This window comes from Dipodomys spectabilis, unplaced genomic scaffold (genome assembly GCF_019054845.1).
Source record: "Dipodomys spectabilis isolate Male_0828 unplaced genomic scaffold, ASM1905484v1 ptg000024l, whole genome shotgun sequence".
Classification (NCBI taxonomy): domain Eukaryota; kingdom Metazoa; phylum Chordata; class Mammalia; order Rodentia; family Heteromyidae; genus Dipodomys; species Dipodomys spectabilis.
The window spans coordinates 3275740-3290123 of NW_024870701.1; the positions used below are offsets into that span (position 1 = coordinate 3275740).

At 42.4% G+C, this 14384-nt stretch overlaps 1 protein-coding gene across 1 annotated transcript in view; it reads right to left on the minus strand.

The window, feature by feature from the left end:
- Nucleotides 1-8661, minus strand: part of Usp14 (ubiquitin specific peptidase 14) — a 37504-nt gene extending 28843 nt beyond the window's left edge. Inside the window, exons 1-2 of the mRNA XM_042675356.1 lie at nucleotides 8461-8661; nucleotides 114-259 (exon numbers count right to left, since the gene is read on the minus strand). Coding sequence (XP_042531290.1) covers nucleotides 114-259; nucleotides 8461-8476 — 162 coding nt within the window. The 5' untranslated portion in view covers nucleotides 8477-8661. The remainder of the gene's footprint in view (nucleotides 1-113; nucleotides 260-8460) is intronic.
- Nucleotides 8662-14384: the final 5723 nt, after the last annotated feature.

The following is a 14384-nucleotide window of genomic DNA, read 5'->3' on the forward strand; positions in this document are numbered from 1 at the left end:
CGATAACCATTAGCAAATAAAAATATTTCAAATGCTACATTAACACTAAAACACATCTGTGCTGTTTTCACTATTTTGTAACAACACACAATGAAAATGCAGATTCATTTTACCTTCAATGTTCCTCCTTTCACCATAACTTTCTGTCTTGCCGGCTGGACTCCAGTCAGTGCAAAAAGCTGAGCCTTGAACACCATTGGCGGTTCATCAGTATTCAATTCTACACCTTCAAATTTCTCCTTTCCCCATTTTACCGTAACTGCAAAACAAATCATAATGCTTTTCATTTATAAAATAAGACTTTAGACTTAGAAAAATCTTAAGAGATCAATTACTAGGCTAGTCCTTTCTTTGGCCAGTCCTGGGGCTTGAACTCAGGGCCTGGGCACTGTCCCTAAGCTTCTTTTGCTCAAGGCTAGCACTCTACCACTTGGGCCACAGCCACCACTTGCAGCCTTTTCAGTTTGTGTGGTACTAAGGAATCGAACCCAGGGCTTCATGCATCCTAGACAAACACTCTACCACTAAGCCATATCCCCAGCCACTAGGCTAGTTCTTGAAAATCTAACTGTGCCGTTGATTTTTCTATGTGATGGTCTAACCAGGGCTAGAGATAAGGTTCAAATGGTAGAGCACATGTTTGGCATGCTTCAAAGCACTAGGTTCATTCCCAATATCAGCCTTCCATCCTCCAAAAAAGTCCATCTAATCAAGAATAGTATGCATGCAATAGGTGCTGAATAAAAATCTACTGCATATAATTCAACTTACTATATAAAGGAACGAAAATTAAAAGGAAACTGATTGATTTATTAATATCACAAACTGGATGATAAATATCTAACTCTTCAAAATCCCATTCCAATATTCTCTGCAAACTTCAGTGATCATGCCAAACTAACTACCTGTAAGAATAGTTTATAGCACTCATACTGTGATCAATCACTCAATTAATAAACTAAAACAGAGGAAAGAAAGAAAAATTCTAGGGGAATAAGGATTAAATCTTAAGGAAATAAAGATTAAAGAAATGTTATAATTGAGAACAGATTAAAAGAAGTATTACAATTCTGAAGTATATGAAAGGTATTGCAGTCATTCTCTCCCTAGAGAGGAACTGCTTTCAGTCTATCAAGTGTATCTTTCCAATAAACTTTCCTATCATTGTCACTACTCTGAGTCTTGTAATGAATTTTCTCACCAGAGCCTGAGGTTGACAGTTACACTGACTTCCCGTAACAAGTTAGAAAATAAGTGTTTTACAATTGCTCCTGTTTATAATCATCTGTGGGGAATCCTACTCTGCTGTCCTATTTACTGTTATCTGCCTGGTCTCAACCTACTAATTGTTTACTTTGTCCTTAAGCACGACCACAGCTACAGCTGATCATGATCCCCAAAACAGGAGCCTTCTACACTGTCCAAGACCCAAGATCATGGCTGTCCCCATTGACAGTGCAAGGGCAACAGAGTTACCACCTATACTAGCAGAAAGCATCCAAAGGCTGACTTACTACTTGAAAACTTTCTACTGCCTGAAAGATTTCAGGGTCTCAAGTCAATGAAGGGGGAATGAAGGTAGAAGCTAGCCATGAAATGGAGGATAAGATCACAAGGTCCCAGAGATAACATCACAAAATTCTCCAAACAGCCTCCCCACCCCGACACCTATGAAATCACGAAATGTCACAAAGTAGACTCTCCTAAGGATTAATAATAGGCTTCATTCAAGCTAAAGGTAAGTAAACAAAGAGATCTTACCAGACTTGTAAAACAGCACTAGAGATCAAACATAACTCAGTAAATCAACTTGAACCTTGGGACAAGGATGTTGTCTGGGAAGGAGTAAACTGTTCTGGGTAAAAAAATAATCTGTCTTTCTATCCTGAGAGATGACAATTCTCCATCTGCTCCTAAGCAGCATCTGACTCCAAGATATATTTAAATCATTTAGAAATATATTGCAGCCGGGCGCTGGTGGCTCACGCCTGTAATCCTAGCTACTCAGGAGGCTGAGATCTGAGGATCGAGGTTCAAAGCCAGCCCGGGCAGGAGAGACCGTGAGACTCCTATCTCCAATAAACCACCAGAAAACCGGAAGTGGCGCTGTAGCTCAAGTGGTAGAGGGCTCGCCTTGAGCTGAAGAGCTGAGGGACAGCGCCCAGGCCCAGAGTTCAAGCCCCACGACCGAAAGAAAAAAAAAAAAAAATATTGCAACACTAATAGCTCATGTCTGTACTCCTAACTACTCAGAAGACTAAGATATGAAGATTTGCGGTTTGAAGCCAGTCTGAGCATCAAAGTCCTTGAGATTCTTATCCTCAGTCAGCAAAAAGCTGGAGGTAGAGATGTGGCTCAAAGTGGTAGGACACTAACCCTGAGCAAAAAAAAACCTCAGGGAGACGGCCAGCCCCGGCAGGAAAGTCCACAAAACTCTTATCTCCAATAAACCACCAGAAAACCAGAAGTAGGCTGTAGCTCAAATGGTAGCATGCTAGCCTTGAGCTGAAGAGCTGAGGGACAGCACTCAGGCCGAGTTCAAGCCCCATGACTGACCAAAAAAAAAAAAAAAAACCTCAGGGACAATACATGGGACAATACAGAGTTCAAGCAGGCCGGTGTGCATCATCAGTGGCTCACAACTGTAATCCTAGCTACTCAGAAGACTAAGATGTGAGGATTAAGGTTTGAAGCTAGCCTGCGCAGGAAAGTCCATGAAACTCTTATCCCTGATTAACCAGAGGTGGCACTAAGGCTCAAAGTAGTAGAGCACTAGCCTTGAGAGCAAGAGCACAGGAACAGTGCCCAGGCCCTACATTCAAGCCCCACTAGAATGGCTGTTTACTTTGTTTGAGACAGGGTCTCACCAGGTAGACCAGACTGGTCTCAAGCTCATGATCCTCAGGCCTCTCAGTCTCTCAAAGATTGGGATCACAAGCATGTAACACTATGCTTAGCTTTTAAGAAAAAATGGTTTAAAATAAAAACCTAGAAAACAATAAATGTTGCTACGGATGTGGAAAAACATGTTATGCGTTCTGGTTAAGAATATGTAAAACAGGGGACTGGGAAGGTGGCTCAGTGGTAGAGTGCTTGCCTCTCATGCATGAGGCCCTGGGTTCGATTCCTCAGCACCACATAAGCAGAAAAAGCTGGAAGTGGCACGGTGGCTCAAATGGTAGAGTGCTTGCCTTGAGCTGAAGAGCTGAGGGACAGTGCCCAGGCCCAGAGTTCAAGCCCTGTGACCAAAAAAAAAAAAAAAAAAAAAAAAAAAAAAGGAGGCCTGGAAGGTGGCTCAGTGGTAGAGTGCTTGCCTCTCATGCCTGAGGCCCTGGGTTCGATTCCTCAGCACCACATAAGCAAAAAGAAAAAAGCCAGAAGTGGCGCTGTGACTCAAGTGGTAGAGCGCTAGCCTTAAGCTGAAGAGCTGTGGGACAGGGACAGCGCCCAGGCCCAGAGTTCAGGCCCATGACCGGACCCAAAAAAAAAAAAAAGAATATGTAAAACAGTACCTGCTGCTGTGGAAATAGTACAGGGTTTCCTCAAAATATTAAATATAGGGGCTGGACATAGCTCAAGGGGGAGAACACTTGTCTAGCAAGCATAAAGTCCTGCGTTCAAACCTCAGTACCACCAAAAATAAATATAAGTATTCATAATAGCCAAGTTACAGAAACAGCCCAGATGCCCTTGCTCTATAATGGACACATGGAACAAAAAAACAAAAAAACGCATGTATATATAGGTACCATACACACAAGGGAATTTTATTCCTCTATTTGCAGGGAAATGGATGGATCTAGGGGAAAAAGAAAAAGAAATCACACTGAGCAAAGTAAGCCATGCCCAAAAGACAAAGAATACATGTTTTTTCACCTAGATAAACACATACAGGGGTATTTGCACATATACATGACTAAGTTGACTCCAATATATGCAAGAGTGAAATTCCTTTATAAACTCTTTGAACAACTAACAGACAATTTAACCAAATGCACAGTAGGAAAATAACAGGTTTTGAACTGGGGAGAGGGTAATGAAAGCTGAGTAGATAAATGGAAAACCAGATCCAATACTCAATGTACACAGGTGAAATAATACTCAACATACACAATGTACACACATGAAAAATGAAATGGGAAACTCCATGTGATTGGTATAGAAAGGGGTAGGTAGGAAGGGGAGGGAATATGATGGAAGAGGTGACTCTGATCAGGATGAACCTTAAGTGAGTGTATTAAATTGTTAAATTGTAACCCTCTTAGACAACCAATCATATACAGATAAAGAAATTATTTTATATAATAGAAAATGGCTGTATCTTACAGACATTATGTGAAGTGAGATAAGCTAGTCACAGAAGGACCAATACCATGTGACTCCATTTATAAGAGTTATCCAAAGTAGTCAAATTTACAGACACAAAGAAAATGTTGGTTACCAATAGGTAGGATAAGCAGAAATGACAGTTCTGCTTAATGGACAGTTTTAGATGAGATCATGAAAAGTGATGGTTGTAGGAAAAAAAAAAAGATGACAGTGATAGTTGTAAAAAAAAACAACGTACATATTCTTTTTTTTTTTGGGTCCGGTCGTGGGGCCTGAACTCTGGGCCTGGGTGCTGTCCCTCAGTTCTTCAGCTCAAGGATAGCGCTCTACCACTTGAGCCACAGCGCCACTTCCGGCTTTTTTCTTTTTGCTTATGTGGTGCTAAGGAATCGAACCCAGGGCCTCAGGCATGCAAGGCAAGCGTTCTACCACTGAGCCACCTTCCCAGCCCCCAACTTACATATTCTTAATTACACAAAACTGTACACTTAAAAACAATTTAAGATAGTGCCTGCCAGGAGCTGTGGCACATGCCTATAATCTGAGCTAACTATTCAGAATGCTGAGTCAAGAGTTGGCTGCTTGAACCTAGGAATTCAAACCAGCCCAAACATACTCAGACCCAGTCAAAAAAAAAGGAAGAAAAAAAATGTCAGCCCCATAAAACAGTCTCACTTCTGAAATTTTAAAGTAGTAACAAACCCAAGGATAGCCAGTTTTGTTGAACCTTGAGAGTTAGGGAAAGCTAATAGACAATGTTCAAACCCCTGTACCAGCACCAAAAAAAATTCTAATTTCCAAATTTTGAGGTAGAATTTGAAAACTCAGACTTCAAATCATAATTTTGTCATCAGTTTAATAAATGTGTTCCATATTCATTTAATATAAGCACAGTACTGAGCATTAGGAAATCTTAAGACAAAGTGATGAGGAGGGGGTTGTAATTAACAATGTAATTACTATAAATAATATAAATAATACAAGAGTAAACAAATTTCTTTGGGGAGGGGACAGGATAAATTGGGGAATTGAGACAAGATAACGTTATGTAGCCCAGGTTGGCCTGGAATTCAGGAGTCTCCTGTCTCAAGCTTTTTTATTTTTTTGAGTGGTCTTGGGTCTTGAACTCTGGGCCTGGGCACTGTCCCTGAGCTCTTCAGCTCAAAACGAACACTCCACCACTTGAGCCACAGCACCACTTCTGGTTTTCTGGTGGTTAATTGGAGATAAGAGTCTCATGGACTTTCCTTGCCCAGGCGGGCTTTGAACTACGATCCTCAGATCTCAGCCTCCTGAGTAGCTAGGATTACAGGGGTGAGCCACCAGCACCTGACTATGTCTCAACCTCTTTTTTTTTTTTTTCTTTTGTCGGTCGTGGGGCTTGAACTCTGGGCCTGGGCGCTGTCCCTCAGCTCTTCAGCTCAAGGCGAGCGCTCTACCACTTGAGCTACAGCGCCACTTCCGGTTTTCTGGTGGTTTATTGGAGATAGGAGTCTCACGGTCTCTCCTGCCAGAGCTGGCTCTGAACCGTGATCCTCAGATCTCAGCCTCCTTGAGTAGCTAGGATTACAGGTGTAAGCCACCAGCGCCCGGCTGTCTCAACCTCTTGAATGCTGAAATTACAAGGAAACACTACACCAACTAGGAAGATTTCTTGGAAGAAGTGATAATACGTGAATTATGACTATCAACTTTGAATTAAGTCTTACAGAAAAAATAAAGTGTTAGCAAGAAAATAAAAGTATTTCAAAAACAGATAAGAAAAACATTCATTCAACAAGCTAGGTGCTAGTGACTCACTCCTATGATTCTAGCTACTCAGGAGACTTTGATCTGAGAATCGAAAATCAAAGCCAGACTGGGCAAAAAAGTCCATGAGCCTCTTATCTCCAACTAACCACCAAAAAGTAGAGCTGTGGTGAAAGCGGTTAAGCATTAGCCTTGAACAAAAAGGCTCAGAGTTCAAGCCTCTGGACCAGAGGGGACACAGTCACTCAGAATACATTCAATAATCTTTTTGTTGTTGCTAGTCCTGAGGTTTGAACTCTGGGCCTGGGTATTGCTCCTGAGCTTTTGTGGCCACTTGAGCCACAGCTCCATTTCAGGCTTTCTGTGATTAACTGGAGCAAAGATTCTTATGAATGCTCCTGCCTAGGCTAACTTTGAACTTGATCCTCAGATCTCAACTATCCAAGTTGCTAGAATTACAGGCGTGAGCCACCAGTGCCCAGCTTTGTTCAATAATCTTTACTGCATATATCCTTAACTATTTAAGATGTAGGTACTTTTCTGTTAAAATGTATGAAATAGTAAACTATCTTTTTTTTTTGTCGGTTGTGGGGGCTGAACTCTGGGCCTGGGCGCTGTCCCTCAGCTCTTCAGCTCAAGGCTAGCACCCTACCACTTGAGCCACAGCGCCACTTCCGGCTTTTTTCTGCTTTTGTGGTGCTGAGGAATCAAATCCAGGGCCTCATGCATGTAAGGCAAGCACTCTACCATTGAGCCAATTTCCTAGCCTTTCATTTTCTTTTTAATGGTGGGCTTGGGCTCTGAACTCAGGGCCTTGCTCCTATCAGTTGTAACATACCACTAGCCTCTCCACTTTAATAAAAGGCCTTTTTTACTAACTCTGACAATTCAAATTGTTAATAGAGAAATGTCAAAGGAAGAGGATCTTAAAAACTACTCCAATATTTTCAATTCGGAGAATGAGGAAATGATCTGATGGAATATTTAAGACAGATGTCAATTTTTTTTTTTTTAATTGGCAGTGGGGCTTGAACTCTGGGCCTGAGCGTTGACCCTGCACTCTTAAGCTCAAGGTAAGTGCTCTACTTACTTGAGCCACAGTGCCACTTCCTGTTTTCTGGTGGTTAATTGGAGACAAGAGTCTCACGGACTTTCCTGCCAAGACTGGCTTTGAGCAGTGATCCTCAGAGCTCAGCCTCCTGTGTAGCTAGGATTACAGGCATGAGCCACTGCCTGGCAGATCTCAATTTTTAAGAGAAACCTTAGGTGACTGGCAGCAACAAAGAGGTTGGTTTGCTGTATGTGTGTGACTGTACCACTGTCTTTATTAGCATACAATTTCTTTATTGCCATTATTTAACGTCCCTTCAGTTCTATATTGCATATGGAATATTTCAAGAACCATTCAACTGTTCATTGCTACAGCTTTAAACAAAAAAAAAGGCAGGCAATCATTAAAACACTAGATTCACAACTCTAAACCATCAAGAATCCACCCTCCTGTGAGTGGGTATTACTCTTTGAAAACGATGAACCTTCAACACAGGAATGACATACAGCGGTGGTAAATGAATCAATCCCACATCCATCGCTAACTGGGGCCACTGTACACACTTTAGGTGCCATTTTGAGTAAGGCTGAGGAACAGTGAAGCACACCAAGTAAAGATTTGATCGTTGCCACCTCGGACAGCCATCAAACAAATGATCCCGGTCCAAAGCCAATCAACACTAAACGATACCGGTCGTTACTTCAATTCATCTACCTCTCACAACAATACGCTTTCCAACACTGAAGCTTAATACAATGTATAATGAAATAAAAAACGAAAACCAAACCACCACCACCACCACCACCCCAAAAAAAAAAAGGAATGCTTTGCAATCTGTTTTGGGGATACAAGTGAAACTCGGAGTAGGAAAGGAGCAACAGAGCCGAATTCTACCAGGGGTGAGCGAAGGAAAGCTACCGAGGGCAACCTCAGTCCCGGCTCTCTCCACCCCAGTCCTCCTTTCGCCCTCGTGCCAGGTATCAGCAACCAGACCTTCGCCACGCACCTACAGCCGGGTCTGCCGGGGCCCGGGACACACCCTCACCTTTCTCAGCCCACCAGGGTAACGACCCCAAACTATTCTGCAGAGTCACGACTCCAAGCTGCTTCCCCACGCCCACTCAGGTTCCCACCCGCCGGGCGGCGCCGCGGGAAGGCGGCGGTGTCGGGAAGCCCACCCTGGAGGGAGCAGGGGTGCCAGGGTGGCTCCGGCGGCCGCCGCTCGGCTCGGTATCCGGGCCCGAGCCCGGCGCGTGCCGCTGGAGGCCTGGCCTACGCGGAGGCCTAGCGTCGGCGGGGAAAACGCGGCCCGAAGCGAGGACGGAGCTCACCGGAGTACAGAGGCATGGCGGAACTCGAGGGGAGGCAGCGGTGTAGGAGGCTTGTCCTGGCAAGGGCGGGGAGGGGACTAGAAAGAGCTGGTGGCGGCAGAGGAGGAGAACGCGCGGCGACGGTGGTACTGGCGGTGGCGGCGGCACGGATGCGACGAGTCTCATTCAAACCGGCCACTGGAGATGACGCAGCAGCTCTGGGTTCGCCTGCCGGGCTACTGCAGGGAGGAGGCGCTGCGTAGGGGGGGGGGAAGAGGCGGAGCCTGGAAAGTGGCGAGAGGCCGGGAAGGGGGCGGGGCCTGCACGAAGGCCGGAGAGTGGTGGGCGGGGCGAAGGGACCCGCGCGGCCAGAGGCGCGGCAGTCAGTGTGCGCTTGCGCAGTGTACTCCACAGCCTCGCGCCACGTGGTCGCAGCACTGCCCCGCCTGACCGCGGCTGGAACGGGAACTTGGTATCCTGCTGGTTGACTTCTAAACTGATTTCGGCTTTCAAAAATAGTGTATCAGCTGGACATTGGTGGCCTTGGTGGCCCTTTCCGGTCATCCTAGCTACTCAGGAATCTGAGATCTGAGCATTATGGTTCGAAACTAGTCCGGACAGGAAAGTCCGTGACACTATTACCTCCAATTAACCCAGCAAAAAGCCTGGAGTAGAGCTGTAGCTCAAGTGGTAGAGGGCTAACCTGAAGGGGGAAAAAAGCTCAGGGACAGCACCCAGGCCCTGAGTTCAAGTCCCCACCCAAAAACGTATTGAGCACTGGGACTAAGTACATAAAATAAGTGATTGTAGACTGACCTGTTTTGAATCTCAGCTATTCCTTATGATCTAACTTTATGACCCAGTCTGAGGCCGTTTATCTACAAACTGAAGATGATAATAATACATTATTCTTAGGATTCAATAAATTATGTCTAGTGATTACATATTATATGCAATAAATTATACCTATTAAATGTCATGTCACAAACACTTGAAAGGGGTTTTGTAGGGTGCAGTTGGATTAGCAAGCTATAGCTATGTATCTTTAATGATGCCTCACATATCATATCTGTGGGATGTGTTTGATAAAGCCAGAGCAGGAGGCCTAAAGATTGAAGCATGCAAACGCAAATCATCCACTCTGATTGATTGCACAAGGTGTATTGCCTTCAGCAGCTTTCATTGCACTTCTATTTCTTCAACATGTCTACCCCCCACTACTAGAACAGGAATGGTAGTTGTCAGGCGGTTATTATCTAATGCTGTGAGAACTAGAGGTCAAAGCAACATATTTTAACCTTGCTCACTCAGTAAATGACCAAGAGTCTTTTCAGCACACACACATATACACACACACAAATACACACGGTTGGTATGTCTCCCAGACATACCAAACACAAGAATAAGGCTATAGAACCACCCTAGCAACTGAAAAAATACCATAAAAAGAAATTCACATCTGGCAGCAGTGTCTCACTATAATTCTAACTACTGAGGTGGCTGACACCTGAGAATCATTATTTGAAGCCAGCTCCAGCAGATAAATTCATCAGACTCAGAGATGTTTCTGCCCAGGCTGACTTCAAATTGCCTTCTGGATCTCAGACTCCTGAGTAGCTAGAGTTATGGGCATAAGCCAACAGTATTTGGCTATCAATTTCAATCTTAAAAGTGTTGACAGTACTATATTGATCTGGAGATACTAAAAGAGATTTATTCATTGCCTTTTCCAGATGCTAGATGCTGTCCTTGCCTTTTCCAGATTCTGGAGCCATCCACATTCCATGGCTGTTGATGCCATACCTATGATGCTCCTTTTGACTCTGACCTCTGCCTCACAATTTATAAAGGCCCATGGAATTACATTGGCCCCACCTGGTGCCAGGACAGTTTTCTTACCCTAAAATCCTTAATCATCCAAGCTAGCTCCTTTTTGAGTTCCACAAGCAAAAAGAGTCCCACATGCTGGGGCACTGGTGGCTTATGCTTGTAAATCCTAGCCACTGGAAGCTGAGATCTGAGGATCGTGGTTCAGTGCCAGCCAGAGCAGAAGAATCCCTGTGAGATTCTTATCTCCAATTAACCAACCCCAAACTGGAAATGGTGCTGTGGCTCAAAGTGGTAGAGCACTAGCCTTGAGCTAAAAAGCTCAGGACAGCCTCCAGGTCCTGAGTTTAAGCTCCATGACCAAAAAACAAAAGTCTCATAATGTGAAAGGAGTTTCTGTTTTGCTGAGCTAAGAACTGAACTCAAGACTTGCACTTGCCAATCAAGTACTCTTTCACTGAAGTAAATCCCTACCCGCAAGGTGAAAGTTTTAACAAGGATTTACTTCAGTGTAATAGGGCTAAAAAGAAATAGAAAATGAAACATTTCCTACTCCCTACTCCGGAAACAAGAGTTAAAGACTCTGCAAGTCCGTTTTGAGTGGTAACGTATTCATAAGCTGAGGAGATTAGGATATGGACATATCTACATAACCATTATTTCTGTCCACCATACCCAAAGAAAAAGTTGAAAATATCCACTACACTTTCTTACAGAATCTATCATTTTAATATTTCTATGCCTATTTAGGAAAAAAATTCTATAAAAGCTTCTAAAAGTGTTTCTAAATAAATGCAAAATCTAGTTTGGGACCAACAGTGATGAAAATTACATCAGCTGAATGCATGCTGCTGTGACAAGGAGGCCTCAAAATTCAATTGCTTAAAAAAGACAGGTTATAAAGAGGAGTTAGGGGAAAGCAAAAACAAGAGTTTGTTGGACAAACATCCCACCCCTGTATCTCAGCTATCTGCCACATGTGCTTCTCAAAATTTAATGTCAACTAGAATCTCCTGGAATTTTGTTAAAATGCAGTCAGACTAAAAGTTATTATGCAGTGTGAGATGCTAACTGCAAGAAAATGCTGGGTTTCATAGTGTGAAAATTATCTTTCTCAACAGCAAACTGTTAAGAAGCATGTATTTTTTTTTTTACCAGTCCTGGGGCTTGAATCAGGGTTTATGTACTATCCCAGAGCTTCTTTTGTTCAAGGTTAGCACTCTGCCACTTGAGAGCCACAGCACCACTTCTGACTTTTTCTGCTTATGTGGTATTGAGGAATCGAACCCAGGGCTTCAGGCATGCTAAGTAAGCACTCTATCACTAAGCCACATTCCCACCCTGAGGCTTGTCTTTTTCTCCTTAGTTAAAGATGGGTTGCAGGGCCAACCAGGTTTCAGTCTACAGGAAGAAGAAATAAAAATAAGAATGGGAGAGGAAAAAGGAGGTAACCCAGGACAACAATTTCCTTTTAAGCAAGAAAAAGGCATTGAGCTGGGCACAGGTGGCTCATGCCTGTAATCCTAGCTACTCGGGAGGCTGAGATCGAGGATTGCAGTTCCAAGCCAGAATGGACAGGAAAGGATAAACTACTCAAAAAAAGCCAGAAGTGGAGTTGTGACTCAAGTGACAGAGTGCTAGCCTTGGGCAAAAAAGTTCAGGGACAGAACACAGGCCCTGAGTTCTAGCACTGGAACCTGCACACATATGTGCACACACACACAGAGGGAAAAAAAGGTATTGTACAAGTTACTTTCACTCACATTTAATTAGTGTAAATATTTGTATGGCATGCCTAGCTGTTTAGAACCTGGGGAAATGGAATCCATAATACTACACAGGTGTATAAACCAAAGCCATAGTTACTAGGCAATAAATAGGTTAGTGGATTTTGGTGGTAAGCCCATAATCTCTGCCATGCAAATATTGGTTTATTTGGTAATTATGTTCCAGTTTATAATGCTTTCCTGAAAGAAGTGACAGTTTTCACAACTATCAAATGAAAATTATATCTATCCCAGGACCCCTTCAGGTTTATAAGCTTTAAATATCTAGTTTCAGTACACATAATGTCAAGAATAATAGTCTAATGGAGCTGATCCAAAACAGAATAAATAGCAGATCCACTTGTATGTTTACACATCTGCCTTCCAGATTAAGTTCAAGTCTCAAAGTTCTATTATTGAAGACAAGAGCTGGTGGCTCACATCTGTAATCCTAGCTATTCAGGAGGCTGAAATCTGAGGATTGTGGTTTGAATCCAGCGCAGACAGAAAACAATTAATCATCAGAAAACGAGTGGAGCTGTGGCTCAAAATGGTAGTGAACTAGCATTGAGAAAAAGCTCAGGGACAGCACCTAGGCCTTGAGTTCAAAGTCCCATGACTGACAAAAAAAAGTGTTTTATTACTGGAACTGGAAATTTATTATTTCTAATCAATATCCTCACACTGGACAAAAACATACTTTTTGGCCTTATGCTCAGTATTTCTGTCTATATTAATTAAAATCAACGATGTTTGAATGCCCAACATTCTGCATGCACATTGTGACTATACTAGTAGAAGAAGCTTTTGTCCTGATTATTTTCTAAACAACACAGGATAACTATTTTCACATATTTACCTTGGAATTGTTTTTACAGGCCATCTAGAGGTGATTTCAATGACACCAGAGGGTGTGTGTGGTTCTATGCAAAAACTGGGCCACTTCTATAGGGTACTAGCACATTTTAAGACTTTGGTATCTTTAAAGGAGTCATGAAACCAATTCCACTCAGACACTGAGGATTGACTATACTGTGTTTTTGTTGTTGTTGTTGTTGTTGTTTGGCTCATACTCCTACTCAGGCAGTAAAATACATTTGTTCTTCCTCATTTTCTTTCCTTCTCCTCCACTTTCTTTTTTCCTTCTTCTCTAGTGCTGGGGATCAAGGACAAGGGCTTCATGAAAGGTAAGTAAACATTCTACCATTGTACTACACCCCCAATCCCTTGACACATACTTAATCCTTACAAACCAGAAAACTTCATCAGCCTCTCCATATATTATGCATATATAGCAATTATATCTTTCCAATTAAGCTCTGAATACTTCTTTGCACCTCCATTAGAAGTATTTGGTGATTAATTCAATTAGACATTTCAGGATCATATCATACTCTGAAGCATTTTAGTAATTATAATAAGGTCACTGTATTATTTGCTTCATATCTGAGCAGTGGCAAACATACACCTTGTTCATCTATATATCCCTTTGGCATGGCACAGACCCACCATAGAGTAGGCATTAAATACATGGCTGCATGAAAGGATTAAGGCATGGTAATATGAATTCAGAGAAGAAAGAAACTTAAGTATTCAAGTGAGTAAACAGAAAGGTCTAGAAAAAAATACAAAAGGCAAAAATCTCAAAGCTATCACATCTGTTAATTCAACAAGAAGTTATTGATACTCATGGGCTCTGCATTCTAGGAGTTCATAGTCTATCAAGAAAGTTAGAAAAATACTAAAGTATGTAACAATGCATGTGGAGGATAGGATAAGAAGAATCTAGATAAGGGCTCTGGGTACAGCTTTCGTACATAAGGCAGGGTAGGTAGTATGGGATGTGATTATAGAAAACAACGTTCTTTAGAGCATTTTTTTCTATTCGTTTTTTTTTTCAAGTTAAACATTTAGCCTATTGCTCTACAGGTCTGGCTTTTTTGCCACCTCTGCCTGCTTCTAAGACCTACAACCATGCGGGTCAGTTTTGTTCAACTCACCACTTTGAAATGTTGCTGTTTCTTATCCTATTTTTTAGTCCATACATATATTGATGTGGTATATGTATATTTGTGTATGTGTATAAGCAAGTGTTTCCCCATTATTTTTTTTAAATTAATGGACATGTTTAAAAGTAATTTTAGGTTCACATGAAAAGCTGAGTGTTAGGTACAAGAGTTCCAATCTACCCTTTTCCCCTCCTTCCCACATCATCAACATCTGTTATCAGTGTGGTGCATTTGTTGTAACCAACGAACCAACACTGATACATTATTATCACCATAGTCCATACTTTACATTAGCATACACAGTATATTTTGTGACTTTTCAACATTACAGGATCATACAGCA